Source organism: Pyrus communis, chromosome 17, assembly GCF_041283825.1.
Source record: "Pyrus communis isolate YQ-2024b chromosome 17, ASM4128382v1, whole genome shotgun sequence".
Taxonomy (NCBI): domain Eukaryota; kingdom Viridiplantae; phylum Streptophyta; class Magnoliopsida; order Rosales; family Rosaceae; genus Pyrus; species Pyrus communis.
In genome coordinates this window covers 5,852,805-5,868,660 of record NC_142581.1, presented here as the reverse complement: position 1 = coordinate 5,868,660, position 15,856 = coordinate 5,852,805, and the positions used below count along the sequence as shown (strand labels likewise).

At 37.5% G+C, this 15,856-nt stretch overlaps 1 protein-coding gene and 1 long non-coding RNA gene across 5 annotated transcripts; both read left to right on the top strand.

Annotated features, from left to right (window-relative positions):
• The first annotated feature begins 403 nt into the window (after positions 1-403).
• On the top strand, positions 404-1,733 carry LOC137749455 (transcription factor MYB15-like). The gene is made up of 3 exons (XM_088689851.1): positions 404-536; positions 856-985; positions 1,154-1,733. Exons 1-3 carry the CDS (start codon positions 404-406, stop codon positions 1,731-1,733), a joined length of 843 nt encoding a protein of 280 aa, XP_088545977.1.
• A 9,177-nt stretch (positions 1,734-10,910) lies between these two features.
• On the top strand, positions 10,911-14,969 carry LOC137709317 (uncharacterized). 4 transcript variants are annotated; one of them, XR_011064849.2, is made up of 5 exons: positions 10,911-11,115; positions 11,547-11,626; positions 11,924-12,051; positions 12,247-13,079; positions 13,686-14,969. It is a non-coding gene; the product is annotated as an uncharacterized LOC137709317 (long non-coding RNA). The 4 variants fall into 4 exon arrangements; XR_011064848.2 differs by lacking the exon at positions 13,686-14,969 and adding an exon at positions 13,163-13,374; XR_015958211.1 differs by lacking the exon at positions 13,686-14,969 and having other exon boundaries at positions 10,912-11,115; positions 12,247-12,581; positions 12,797-13,374.
• The last annotated feature ends 887 nt before the right edge of the window (positions 14,970-15,856 follow it).

Below are 15,856 nucleotides of genomic sequence, written 5' to 3'. Positions count from 1 at the left end.
GGGGACTTGTTTACGTGCAAATGAAGTATACCATTAGCCTCCAAAGTTCATTGTGAATTTAAGCTTAATTGTTAAAATACCATCATGTTGCCAAGGAATCACCTTGTGGCGGCCGGTATGCATAATAATAATAAAGTTCTTAAAGAAATCACTAAGAAAAGCACTTATAATCTTCGGTCAAATTAGCACACGTTTCATAAATGATAAAAAGATTAATGCTCTTTTCCTATAGCTGTTGAATTTACCTCTTGTTCCCGTTTCACGTGATATTTTACAGTCACCGCATGTTCACTCTAATCATATAAAGATGTGTGTCTGTGTGGGTGGGAAAATACTGCTCGAGTGTTATTTTGATAAAATAAAAAAATAAAAAAACAGAGAGGGAAAGCGAGGAGTCGACGAGATGGTGAGAGCGCCCTTCTATGACAAAAATGGGCTAAAGAAAGGAGCATGGAGTCCTGAAGAAGACAGTATGTTAAAAGCTTATGTTGATAAGCACGGTCACAAGAACTGGCGTGCACTTCCCAAACTTGCTGGTAAGTACATAAAATAACATCTTTATTGTGTCTTCAAAGAATTTTCTTAAGCTTAATCTCATATAACATAGGTTATCTACAAGACTACAACATTCTGGGCTAATTTGTGAACTTTTTTTTTCATCCCATTCAACTATGAGAGTATGTGTGACTAATTTGACCATAATTTCCAAAACTCATCATCATTTAGCTTTTGGTTTCGATCACATATGTAGTTAAGGAACCTTCAAGCAATAACCATGCATGATTTATCGGACAATTCAAGGAGTGAGGTAGTGATCAAATATACTGGTTTGTTTTGCATATAATCTCACTGCAGGTTTAGCAAGGTGTGGTAAAAGTTGCAGACTAAGATGGATGAACTATCTTCAACCGGGTTTAAAACAGGGAAACTACTCTCAAGAAGAAAACAATTTGATCATCAAATTACATGAAGAATTCGGGAACAAGTATGATTTCTTCTTTAGTTCATGAATTAATTATATATTCAAAGTAACTAATTATATATAAGTTTACAAAGAAAATGTCCATAACACTTCTATAACGATAATGATCTATTAGGAACGCCATAAAATGTTGGTCGTTTTATAATGAAAATTTATTTCCTCAATATGTAGATGGTCAACGATTGCTGCTAAATTACCAGGAAGAACAGACAATGATATTAAAAATCATTGGCATACCTATTTTAAGAAGCTCACGAAGCAAAATTCAACAGCACTATCTCAAACGACAGAGCAGTCAAGTGATGCCCCATCAGTAACTAGCCAAAATACAGAATTAGAAGCTCAAAGTGCTCCTAAACATGATAATATTGGTCCCCAAATTTTGGAGAGCTCTCCGTTGTCCCCTGAAACATTTTCCAGTGGCCACTCCTCCTTGAGCTCCAACATAAATCATGGACATGATCAACCTATCGTTAGTTATTTCTCTGCTGAAGATGGTACTCTAGCTTCATCAGAAACAATATTAGACAAATCGAGTGGAGATTTTTGGACCGAACCATTTCAGCCGGACAATATGATGAATGACGTCCAAAGTGAGTACTATCCAATTACATACCTGAGGGAGGAGGGAATTTTATCATCACCATTTGTAACGTTCTACGATACTCATGATGGTATGGACTGGTTCCACCAGGTGATGCCAACATTGCAAAACAATTATTTAATTAATGATGCAGACTACTTAAGATAAACTTAGCTCTTGTTTACTTAAGGCTTGTTATTGCTTAACGAGCGAGGCTGTGCCACATAATAAAGAATGTCTTAAATTTCATACAGATCGAGCAATGGGGATGCTATCTCTAAGCAAGAACTAATTAACAGTCGGCAATTATAGATATCTGGAACTTGAATTTGAGACTTTGAGAGATCACATGATAGTGGCGATCTGATCTCTTATATAATTGTCAATTGGGATTTATTTTCTCCAACAAGTTGAGGAGTCCTAGCTGGACCATGTACCCTATCTTCTCACACAAGCATGCAAAGACAGACAAGGAGAGAGTTAAATAATGTATGAAAGGTATATCTAGTACTCCTAAGCAATTAAGGTTCGAAACTAAAAGAAATCAATTTGTTTTGAGTCTGAAATATCGGATTTAGGCTGAGGAAAGGTAATTCAAGTTAGAAGGTCATGATTCTCGGCCTAATGGTGATCCTTCAAGTCATTTGGCTTTCTTCACTCAGAAAAGCACGATTCAACCGAGTTCTAGTGGAAGTAGGATTACTAAGGGTTAGACTTAGACGTGGCCCGGTCGAGTCCTGGTTGAATTAAAATTGCTAAGGACCAGGATGGGTTTAGATAAGATTCGAATTATTTAGGAATCAAAATCTATGGTTATAAATAATGAATTAAGTGCATAATGAGTTTCGGTTAAACAGGGGATTGAAGAGATAACGTCACGAACACCCAGGTGGGTGCTGAAAAGGCATAGTTCTATTATGACTTTACCTTAGCAAGCTTGGTTATCACGTAATCTCCCTATAAATAGAAGTGGTTCTACAACGTGAGAATCCCCTTCAACTCAACAAATAACTCATAATGCTCTACATGAAACCTTTTCATAACTATGAGAAAAATACTAATTATCTGAACCCATCCGTTAGCACATATTCAGTTTGGTTAAACATCACCGGGTTGGCAAAGTAGCAACATATTCAATTTGGGTGAACATCACTAGAGTCGTAAAACTAGTCGGCCTAAGAGTGTCTTCAGTTTGGTAAAACACCATTACTTCTAGTTCTGTTGGTTACCTATCTAAGTCTCAGTTGGCGAAAAGTCTTTGATTCTTTCGCTGAAAGAGGTCACTTCATTAGTTTCCCCATTGAAGTGAAGTGTTATATGATTAGTTACTTGCAAGTATATTTCATAGTTCAGCATCATACGGCCGAATCATATTCACCATAAGGACACTCATCTCATGTGAGTATCTTTACCCATTCAGCCTGAAACTGACCAGGTGTATGTATATTCTCACAAATATAGTTGAAGCTGCTGAACCTAATGCAAAAGATCCTGAACTTCACAATGAATTAAGTAATCTTGTTTTTAGGTTTTAGAACCCTGGGCTGAGAGGCGTCATTCCTCGATAGTCATTGAGTATTCTGTCAACAACACGTTTGACACTACCACCACACCTACATAATAAAATAATAAATTAGCTAATAAAAGGTTTCTTATTTAAAGTCAAATTCAGACTTCAAAAAAAAAAAAAAAATTTTTGATTGACCAAATCAACTTCAATGTGGTTCTAAAATGTCTCTTTTGAAAGCTGAAGACGTCCCCAACAAATCCTTAGAAGGAACCTTCCTTAAAATATGTCATCTTGACCTCCAAAATACCCAAAATGTCCAAAAATGTCAATATAGGAAAGGTGCGCGCTAGGCTTTCTTTTCTTTGCCACAGTCAAACGGCTTGGTAGAAAATTTTGGATTTTTGATACAATTATCTTGAAAGACTCATGAACAAGATACGCTTAAAATAAAAGAAGATATTTGAAACGTCAACGAAGCATGAAAACATTCCTCATGATGCATGAACCCTTTTTATGTTAATATTTTCCTTAAGATGTGTGTGTCTATATATATATATATATATATATATAGTATATGTTTATATATTTGTTTCATGCATTACGCAATTATATTTGCTATGCAGAATATGTGAGTCAAAGTATATTCATAAATTAAAAGCAATTAGGGTTTTTCAACCCTAGATTCGAAAAAACAAAAAACAAAAAAATAAATCGGGTGATTTATTGCGGCACTACTGTGGGATGGCGTCGCCCCGACGCCCTGACCACCTGCGCAACCTCCTAGGCTTGCTGCTCCCTTTCGGACATAACCAAGCCTCGGCTTGGGTTCGTATCACACGAGCCTGAAAGGCCTGGTCCACCCAAGCCCAAACCCACATGCCAGAAGCATGCTGGGTTTGTTCCCAGACACGTGCTTGCAGCCACAGTTCTTGGTCTCGGCCTACGCTAGCAAGCTCTCATGCTTGCTGGGCTTTGTCTTAGCCATGGCCCGCATAACAAGCAGCCAACCCATGTAGCTGGGCTCACCCTTACGACCTAAACCGAACTTAGGTTAGCTGGGGTTTCCCGCGCCCCACTTAGGCCAGCCCCGTGCTGGGCCCAAGTCTCCCGCCTCTTTTTGAGGCCCAAAACCAGCATCCCTGCTGCTGGGTTTTTTGTTTCCAACCCGACCCATGGCCTACAACCCACCTTCGAGTCCTTTTGCTCAAGGTACCCAGCCCTATTTTTTGGGCTATGGTATTTTCGACCCAATACTATTATTTTAGTATTATTTTGCTTCTACAATCGACCCCGTATGACCCCATTTATTGAATTAATTAAAAGTGACCTGCAGCCCATTAATCTGATAATGAATCCAAAATTATCAACCTGAATATCACTTTTAGACATTAACGATTCAATAATTTATTTTTATACTTTGAACCGTTGACGTACTTTCGTAGTAACGAAGCTTTCACACTTGAGTTCCAGAAGAAACTCAAACCCACTATATTTAAATTAGTATATTGCATTCTGTGTTTCTTTTTAGGTACCTCTCATTATGAACTAATTGTTCATAAAACTAAATTGAACATGTAGTTTCAAATTTAATGCATTTGAAACCCGAAGTTTTCATTCAAAACATACCACATGAAACCTATAGTTTTCATGCACAAATTAAACCAATACATGTCTATAGAACATGTATGTTCTACGATATATGTCTATGGCTTACCATATGACTAATCACGTTTTTTCCTCCGTTTTAGGGACATGTCGAACTTGAACAAGCTCGATTTCTTTGCTCTAAAAGTCTCCAAAAGAAACTATCTGAAGTGGGTTCAAGATGTGAAGCTTCATCTCACTACAAAGGGTATTAGAGCCATCATCGAGGCATCCGTTGCCAACAAACCTGTTGACGAAGCTCAGAAGGCTAATGCAATGATCTTCATTCGAAGACACATCCATAATGCACTGCAGACCGAGTACTTCACTGAGGAGGACCCACACACCCTTTGGCTTGCTCTGGCCTACCGTTTCGATCACCAGAAAGACATATACTTGCCTGAAGCAAGACACATTGGCATCATCTTCGATTCTAGGACTTTAAGTCCGTGAATGAATATAACTCTAAAGTTTGTAGAATCCTTTCACTGTTGAAATTTAACAAAGTGGAACTACCTGAATTAGATCTCTTGGAGAAGACCTATTTGACCTTCCATGCCACCAATATTGTTCTGTAGCAACAATATAGGGCACAAAAATTCACCAAGTTTTTAGATTTAATCTCTGTTTTACTTGTTGCTGAAATGCAGAACCAGCTTTTGATAAAGAATCATCAAGCTCAACCGACTGGCTCGAACGCCACGCCTGAAGCGCATGCGACCAATTTTAGCAGCCATAAACGACGAAAGATTCGTCGTGGCCGTGGCAATGGGCGGTAAGCCCTACCACGAGCCCAAGGTTAATAAAGTGTCGCACTTAAGGGAGGAAATGTGACCCAGCAGCGTCCATCACTTGCCCTTAAAGCCCCAAACTTGAATAAAAGTGGATTTTTTTGTAATCAGCTATGGAAATCTGTAGATGGATTTTGAAGAGTAAAACGTAATCGAATGAATCGATGCCGCCTATGCCAATGATAGAGTATGACATATGAGCTCAAACAAGAACAAGGGCAAAGCTCCCGTTCAGCCTACTTCTATTGAAGTAGACATGTGCTACTGCTGTGAATCAAGGGATAATTGGTCATGCGTATGCCAAGCTTCTCCTGAGGCTATTGCCAAGTATCATTCCCGTCGTGAGTCTAACTTTGCATATGTGGATCATCCGCAAGATTCAACTATATCAATGGAGATATCAGATTTTCAAGAGGCGTCAGCTCCTATGGATGAATAAATTATACATGTTTTTAGGGTGTTTACCCCTAGTGGCCAAACCCACTATGAGTGGCCGGCCCTACCCCCTATTTTTCTAGGTTTATTGTTTAATTTTGAACAATTTTTCTAAGTATTTGGAATAATTTGTTTGGTTTTGGCTTGTTTTGAATTATGGATTGTTATTTGAATGAATATTATTTTCTCAAATTGCTTAATTGAATGAATGGACTTATATTTATGCATGTGACCAATTCAATTAATTTATTTCTAGGTATGTCTAGTAGGGAAGTTAGTTGTCTGGAAGATAGCGTAACCACGCACATCATCTTGCGTAAACGACACTATTTTACTAACTTAATACCCAACAAAGCTCATTTAACAACCCTCTCAGGCCCGTCCAACCTGATTGAAGGATACGGAAAGGCTCTTATCATGTTGTCCAATGGTACTATCTTAACCATTAATGAGGCACTTTATTCTCCATGTTTCAGAAGAAAGTTGCTGAGTTTTAGAGATATTTGAGATAATCAATATCATATCGAAACCACTGAAGTAATGGTTCTAAATTTCTTTGTATCACATTGTACGAATATGGCCAGAAGCGTGTTCATGAAAAGTTGGAACGTTTGCTGAGTGGGTTGTACATCACAACCATTCGCGACATAGAAGCCCACAGTGTAGCCAACCATATGCTTGAGTTCCAAGACACTTTGTTGATTTGGCATGACCATTTGGGACATCCTGGACGTGACATGATGCGCCATATCCTCAAATCTTCACATGGGCATCGGTTACATCCCTATGTTAAACTCCCGTCATGCAAAGCGTGTTCTTTAGGGAAGTTAAATACTCAACTCTCACATACAAAGATTATTCATGACCCATCTAAGTTTCTTCAGAGGATTCAAAACGACATTTTTGGTATGACCCATCTAAGTTTCTTCAGAGGATTCAAATGGACATTTTTGGACCTATCCAACCAACATGCGAACCATTTAGATACTTTATGGTGTTGGTTGATGCATCGACACGATGCTCACATATTTTCCTGTTGTCCACACGTAACGCTGCGTTTGCTAAACTCCTAGCTCAAATTATTAAGCTAAGGGTTCACCACCCTGATTATCTAATTAAGTCGATTCGACTGGATAACGCTGGAGAGTTTACATGACAAACTTTTGACGATTATTGCATGTCAATAGGGATTGATGTGGAACATCCTGTACCCCATGGTCACACCCAAAACGGCCTGGCAGAAGCTTTCATAAAGCGCATTCAATTGATAGCTTGGACTTTGGTTATGAGAACCAAACTGCCAGTATCTGCCTAGGGCTATGCAATATTGCACGCAGCTATGTTGGTCTGCCTGAAGCCCACCGCTACCCAACCACATTCACCGTTACAGTTAGTAACTGGATACGAGCCTGACGTCTTACATTTACGGGTGTTTGGGAGCACCATTTATGTGCCAATATCGCCACCACTACGTACCAAAATGAGTCCTCAGAGAAAAATAGGAATCTATGTCGTTTATGATTCACCATCAATAGTTCGCTGCTTAGAACCCTTGACATGAGATCTCTTTACCACACGTTTTGCAGATTGTCACTTTAATGAGGTAGTCTTCCCGTTGTTAGAGGGAGATAGGCATGCTAACGTTTGGACTCTAGATGTTAAACGAGATCCCTTCCATCCAAAGGAGGATGAGGAAGAGATTTTGGAACCCGAAGTTCTATACATAAGTGCAATTGGGGCTTCATTGTACTTGACTTAGTGTACTAGACCCGACATCTCTTTCGTTGTTAATCTTTTGACAAGATATAGCAATGCGCCCACACACATGCACTGGAATGGTGTTAAAGACATTTTCCACTACCTCAAGGGTCCTACGGATTTGGGCTTGTTCTATACCCACGAATCTTCGAGTGTTAACGCCCCTTATAGTTCTCAAATTGATTCTTGCCTTGTTGGTTACGTAGAGGATGAATATCTGTCTGTTCCACATAGGGCACGTTCTTAAATGGGTTATGTCTTTACCATTTGAGACATCACTATATCTTGGAGGTCTACCAAGGAAACGCTAGTTGCGACTTCATCGAACCATGATAAGATTCTTACCCTACATGAAGCATCACGTGAATGCTTTTGGCTGAGAGAAGTTATGGAACATATTCGAAGCACTAGTGATCTTACATCAGTCGTTGACCTTCCTACGATGATCTTTGAAGACAATGCAACATCTATCGAACAGTTAAAGAAAAGATACATCAAGGAAGACAACACCAAGCACATAACACTGAAGTTCTTTTCCTCACACCAACAACAGCAGCATCAGAACATTGAAGTCAAGCAAATCCATTCCCAGGACAACCTGGCCGATCTCTTCACCAAGTCGTTGTCAAAGTTTAATTTTCAAAAGCTCGTCCAAGGAATCAGTATGCGTAAATTATTTGAGTTGAATCACTTGTAGTTCTCTTATTTTAAAGTTATGTCTAACTCAGGGGGAGTATTTAGATGCATACTTACATGATCTTAATGTGCTATTTTTCCTACGATTAGGGGCATTTTTCCCACTACATAACGAGGTTTTAACGAGGCACCCATCCTGGGATGATCATACTCCGTTGAGTTCACTACTTTCGTCCTATTTGACGTTTGTTTTAGACATTCTGCATACTTCTCACTTTTTTCCTTAGTTTATGGGTTTTCCTCATGCCTTAGTTTTTACCATAGCGAAGTTTTATGAGTTTAACTACAAATGCATACTTTCTTAAATTTGAGACTTGCATTCACCCGTTGTGCCGATGACTTCATCAACTATTCTACCTTATCTGCTGAAGATCTGATGCGATGGTTTGTTGAGTATTTACACACTCAAGGGGGAGTGTTGCAATCATATTTGTAATAGGAATCTGATTGTGTAAATCCTAGAAGATATGATAATGTATTTTATATTCTTATTAAGAGTTGATTACCTATTAAATTTTGTAATCCTAAAGGGAAAGGTTTTTGCCTATCCTATTACTATAAATAAAGGCACAATGGGGTGATACAAACACACCTCACAATTAAATCACTCTCTCCTCTCTCTAATTGTCACCGACCCTCTCTCTCTAAACCCTAAGATCGTTCAATCAAATAGGTCTACAACACACACACACATCACGCAGCACAAAAAATAATTAGGGTAAAGTACAAAAAAGTACCTCAACTATTGGGGTCACGGCAATTTCATAACTCATCTTTTAAAATTGACAATGTCATACCCCATCTTACGAATTTGTGACAATGTCATACCTCTGTTAATTTTTCTATTAAGTGCTGACATGGCTTGATTCGGAACCTACTTTCTATTAAAAAATTATTAAAAACTAAAAAACAATTATTTAATATTTTTTAAATATTAAAATAATAATAAAAAGTATAAAAAAAAAAAAAAAAAAAAACCTCATTTCGTCGTCCCCTCCCCCTCCTCCCTCCTCTCTCCTCTCCCCATCTTCATCTTCTTCCCCCACCTGCAAATCCCAACAAAAAAAAAAAAAAAATCCAATTTGTCTTCCCCCACACCCATACTCAGTTTCCTCCACACCCACACCCACACTCTTCTCCCTCCTGCAACACAGAAAAATAAAATAAAATAAAAAACTCAGATCCCGTCAGCGGGATCTTGGGTGCGCAGAGAAGATGGAGGATGGGTACGGAAGAGAATGTGGAAAATGGATGAGAGTGGTGGATTTGGGGTTTGATGGGTTTTCAAATTTTTTTTTTTTCCCTCGTCTTCTTCTTCCTCCTTATTCTTCCTCCTCCGCAGGGGAGTTCCAGAAAAAAAAAAGAAAAAAAAAAAAAAAACCCAGATCCCGTTGGCGGGATCTTGGGTGCACAAAGAAGATGGAGGATGGGTGCGGAAGAGAATGTGGAGAATGGATGAGAGTGGTGGATTTAGGGTTTGATGGGTTTTCAAATTTTTCTTTTTTTTCCCCTCTTCTTCTTCTTCCTCCTCCTTCTTCTTCTTGCGCAAGGGAGTTGATGGTTTTCAAATGTTTTTTTTTTTTTTTCCTTCCTCCTTTTTTTCCTCTTCTTCTTCTTCTTCCTCCTTCTCTTTCTCCTTCTCCTTCTCCTTCTTCTTCTTCTTCCGCAGGAGAGTTGATGGTTTTCAAATTTATTTATTTATTTTTTTCCTTCCTCCTTTTTTTCCTCTTCTTCTTCTTCTTCTTCTTCTTCTTCCTCCTTTTTTTCCTCTTCTTCTTCTTCTTCTTCCTCCTTCTCTTTCTCCTTCTTCTTCTTCTACAGGGAGGGGTGTTGATGGGTTTTCAATTTTTTTTTTCTTTTTCTTCTTCCTCTTCTTCTTCTTCCTCCTCCTTTTCTTCCTCTTTTTCTTCTTCCTCCTTCTCCTTCTCCCTTCTTCTTCTTCCGCGCCGACAAAGGGGGGGAATTTTTTATTTTTTATTTCCCTTCCTCCTTTTTTTCCTCTTCTTCTTCTTCCTCCTCCTCCTCCTCCTCCTCCTTCTCCTTCTCCTTCTTGTTCTTTCAGGGGGGTTGTTGGGTTTTCAATTTTTTTTTTTTTTTTTTTTTTTTTTTGGGTTTTCAGGTGGGGGGAAGAAAATGAAGATGGGGAGAAGAGAGAGGAGGGAGGAGGGGGGATGGGGGAGGGGGGGGGGGAAAGGTTGAACTGATGGTGTTTTTTTTTTTTTTTTTACTTTGTATTATTATTTTAATATTTAAATAATATTAAATAATTTTTTTATAGTTTTTAATAATATTTTAATGATTTTTTAATAGAAAGTGGAGTCGAATCAAGCCACGTCAGCACTTAACAGAAAAATTGACAGAGGTATGACATTGTCACAAATTCGTAAGATGGGGTATGACATTGTCAATTTTAAAAGGTGAGGTATGAAACTATCGTGACCCCAAAAATTGAGGTAGTTTTTTATACTTTACCCAAATAATTATTGTGCCCAATAATAAAGTGAAGTCATGAAACTAACCGACTCCCCTCTCCACTTCTTTCCCTTTCTATTTGAGACAGACCTCCCAACTCTCTCCCTTCCCTTCTTTCTCTCCTCCCCTTCTTTCCCTCACCTCGTTCGCAAAACAGCGCCGCCGTACACCGGTCATCAACGATCGTAAAATTGTACCTCCAGAATCCTCTTTCCGATCCTCTCCTCCTGGGCTGTCCTCCGACGTAAGTGATATTTCAAAATAAAAACTTTCAGTTTTGGGATCTAATGATTTCAAAAATATTTGAATTTATAGTAGCCATCTGTATGTGTATTTATTTATTTATTGTGTCTTGAACCTAGAAACCTGATTTTGTTCTAGAATTTTGGAATTTGAATTTGGTTATTGGGCAGTTGAAGCCAATTTTGTTTTTTTGTTCTATTCGGCGAAACTTTGGTTTTGAGATTAGTATCGGGCAAATGTAGTAATTTGGTTTTTGTTTCTGGAAATGTTGGCGCATCCACAGGAACCTCCATTCCAAAACTCATATTTATAATAGGAGAATCTTATCGTGTAGATCTTGCTAATGGTTCGAAGAAAGCTTCTTTTTAGGTTCATTCATCATATATCTATTTATTTTTCAACTTCATTCTTCAGACTCTGTTTGTTTTTCAGGTTCAGTTGGAGAAATGGCTCCTGCTATTTCTGGTGTGCTGATAGGTCCACAGCACGTAGTCTATTTAAGGCTCTTGCGGGTCAGAAGGCATACTCTGAGGACTTATGTTGATGAACTTCTGTTATTTTACTAACTTTAGATGTTTGAATTAAGGCTTCTGATAACCATGACAAGTAGAGCGATTAATTGATATACTTATGATCATCAGCTTCAACTAGATTATAAAATTTCGTTTGCATGCTTTTAATGTCCATGTGTAGGGTTGTTTCAGGTATTACATTTTCATTATAGGTTTATGTGCATGCCTGTTAAATTCTCAAAGTAATTCTCCTTATTGTTCTAGGAAGCTCAAGTTGAACTAGTCTTGTTTATGTAGGATTCACGAAGGAAGAAAATCATACCAGACATGTCAAAGTCCAAACCTTTATGAGGAGAGAATTTTTTGCAATAGTTCCAGCAGGAAGCACCAAAGTTGCATTAACTGATAAATCTATTTATTTTGAGGTAACTAATCTATTTGTAGAGGTGTACTTTTACCTTCGTGTTATTCCTCATACTTGTAAGCGGTTAATCTACCATTAATACTTTTGGTTTTTGATTTCTAGGAAGTATATACAACATTACTAGAGGTCTTATTAATGTTGGAAGAATATTTTTTTCCGGAAATGATATTTACTAAATTTTTTTCTTCTTTTCCAGGAAGAGGATGAAAATCCTTATACGGTTATGGTTCCTCGTGTCGATTCGGATTTGCTTCCTTTTGTTATTAAGGTACATTGGACGTTTAGTTGTTCCAATAGAAAAATGCTCACTCTTTTTGTCAGAGCAAATGAAACTCTTATTGTTATCAGATATGTGTAAAGCTATTCAATTTTCTGTTTATTGGATATGTTGATAGGAAAATCTCATTTTTTGTTGTCTTTTCTTGAACACTTGGAAGCATGTTTTTTATGAATATTTGTGCGGCTTCATTATTGACATTCCATTTCTATTGTTTGATTGCTTCTTAAAGCTGAGACAAGTCCCGTGACCAGGTACTCCTAATTTATTCTGCCTTTTCCTATTTGCTATTCCTATTCAATTGGAGTAGTTATAACGATGAATTGAATTGAATTGGGTAGAAACAAACCCATTAGATTAAAGAAGTTCAACACTACTCATTGTTTATAGGGTTGTAAATAGATTTCCACATGTATATTAGTATGGCTTATCATATATATATTTAACACTTTCTACGTGTTTTATGCAGTTTCAAAACCCACAGCACTGCGTGGGCACTCTTGCTAGTATAAACTTATTAGTCTAATACTCTAATGAAAGATTTTCAGTCTCATTTTGGAGTTTGGTGTTGTGAACCCTTTTGTACATACAAGGTTTAAATATATATATATATATATATATGTGTGTGTGTGTGTGTGTGTGTGTGTGTGTGTGTGTGTTTATATGCAGGTGGCATGAAGGTGAAAGTTGCCAGAGACTAGTGTTCCCCATATGCTGCCATGCTTGCAGCAGATGTTTCACAGAGATGAAAGGTCTTGCTCTGTTTTCAATATATTGTTCTTAGCTCTTCGTGTTTTCTTTTGACTGTTCTGTAAAAGATCTGTTTTTCAATCAGAAACAAGTTCTGGGACTCTTTAAAAGTTATATGCAATAAGGGATTGTGGTTAAGTGAGCTTTATTGCATGAAGAACTTGGGTTCAACGCCTGTAGTGGGAGGATGGGATCCTGAAGGACTTGGTTGTTAATTACGTAGGATTTGTCGTAAATTATGGGGGATTTGTTGTAAATTATGTGTGATTTTATGAAAATTTTAAATTTTTTGTTTTATTTCAACTTTTTACATTTTTTTTTTAAACATAACCTATTTGGCACGATTTGAAAATTGTGCTCTATATGGTTGGTTCTGTCATCTGACATGGCTGTCAGAATTATGACACAAATAGGCAGCCTATTGTGCCAACCTTTTGAGCACCAATTGCCAAATTGTGCCCAATAACCAATGGCCACGCTCATAGAGGGCACATATAAGTTTTTGGTTACTGCATTTTTGCTATTGCTCTATGAGCGTATATGTTGGTGCCCTTTGGCATCATAGGGTGCAAATAACTTATTGTGCACAATGCCCATATTTTTTGTAGTGCTTCCCCTACACTTGTTGTTCAGGGTTTAAATGATAACAATGAAGCGGCTTCCACACACGTTTTGGATACTCCCAGTTCCTTCTCACGATCATGTGGCTAGTCACTTGGCTAAGGCAAGTTTGGTTAGTAATGATACCATCTCGGGTGCGAGAGGTTTGAATGAGGCTTCTCCCTCACATTCTGTGGAGGGTTTAGTTGATGACAATGATACAACCTCCGAACAGGTTTCAGATTCTCAGAATGATTCTCCCATTAGAGGTGTTCAGGTAAACTCTTCTCTTGTGTTCTCTGGGAGAAATAGTGCTAATAATTCAATTTAAGCTGGTTTTCCAGTTCAAGTGGCGCGTCATCCTTTATCACCTCAAGTTCATTCTGAAATCAAAAATGCTATTTTTACCATCTATTTGTACCATCTCTTTAATAGAGATGGGAACCACATGAGTTGGTGGGCCCTACTTCTATTAGAGAGATGGTATAAGTGATGGTACAACTAAATGGTAAGTATAGCACTACTTTCCTGAAATACAAAAAGTCAATGATTGGTACACTATGGTGGAGGAAGATGCTTTTTAAGTAATGTTGATGAGCATGGAAACAATGATTTAGATCGAGCAAATAATATTTCTAACCAAGTTGAGGATGATATGACTTTGGTGATTTCAAAATCTCAAAAGAGAAAATTACGGGATAATAATGAGATTCTGGTTGATTCTCTTAATTTTGGTTTTATGAAGAATTTAGTGGAAGAGCTTTACATTCTTCATTCTGTTGGCTTTCATGAACGTCCTACGAAGGCTCCAAAAGTTATTGAGGTGTCATCATTCATGGACGTCCTGCAAAGGCTCCAAAATTATTGAGGTGTTCACTCTCTTTTCATCTTCGTCTTCTTTGACGACGGTGCCTTGGTGGCTTTTAGTTCATTAGCATAATTGTGGAGTTTTATTATCTTCTATGCAAGTTCATCTTTCTCTTAATTTTAAAGAGGGTAATCAAGTTGCTGACTGTCTAGCCTTTTATGGTATTGATCACCCTGGTGTTCATTTGTCGGATTCATGCCCTTCTTTTTGCATCTACTTACTCTCATAATTTTTCAGCTTCTTTGTTATAGGTTATGTTAGAAGTGGTTTTGGGTGGTTGTTCATGGCTTTTTTAAGGTTAGGGTTAGGCTTCATATCCGTCTTGACATTTGTATTTTTGTTGTTGTTTTTAATCAATTTACCTTAGTCTCTTTTCATAATAGCAATGTTGGAGTATGATTGACCTTGCAATGTTTTAGTCAAATAATAATAATAATAATAATAATACTAATTCTTGAGCCATGTATATGACACCAGCATATACCTACATATTTTGTGTGTGTTAATATTTTTTATTTTGATTTTTGTTTTTAAAATGGGAATGAGAGAAGGAGAGAGGGAACGTGGGAGTGGGAGTGGGAGTGGGAGTGGGAGCAGGAGTGGAAAGAGAGGTTTTTATTTTTATTTTAATATTACATATATGTTAAAATCACCTATGAGGCTTCAATAATAAAACAACAAAATTTGGTTTGTAAAATTACATTATTGCCCATCAATTTTTTTTTTTTTGTAATAGAAGATTAAATAGTCTTTGTACCCTCTTTTGGTTGATAAAAAGGTTCTATTAATAGGTAGTTTAGATATATAAGGTTATAGAGCCCCTTCAATTGAGGATCCCTTGATGATGTAATGCAAGACTCAGGAGTGGAGTCTATGTAAGTGTGGTAGTTGAGCATCTTGTTCGATTCTTGTCTTCCGTAATTGAAAGAAGTTGAGGTTTCACTTCATAGTTATTAGTGGTAATAGGGGAAATAGTCCAACTCTTTATAAGCGCATGCAAGTTCCATTAACTTTCCGATGTAGGAAGAGAGTTCACATCCTCACATGTCCCTTTAAGTGTAGCAACACTCAAGCTAAACGTGTAAGTTCTAAAACTTTTTTGGCAAATAGGCACTCTAATAATATGAAGTTGTCGGGCAACCCTAAAATTTCTGGCCAAATATACATAGGGAGTAACTTGGCTCCTTGTAAGCACATGCAAGGTTTTTTAACTTTCCAATATGTGAACTCTTCACATCTCATAACAATTTTTTAAATATCTCAAGAAAAATGAATATTATATAAATTGAAATGTACGTAACTCGTGTGTAT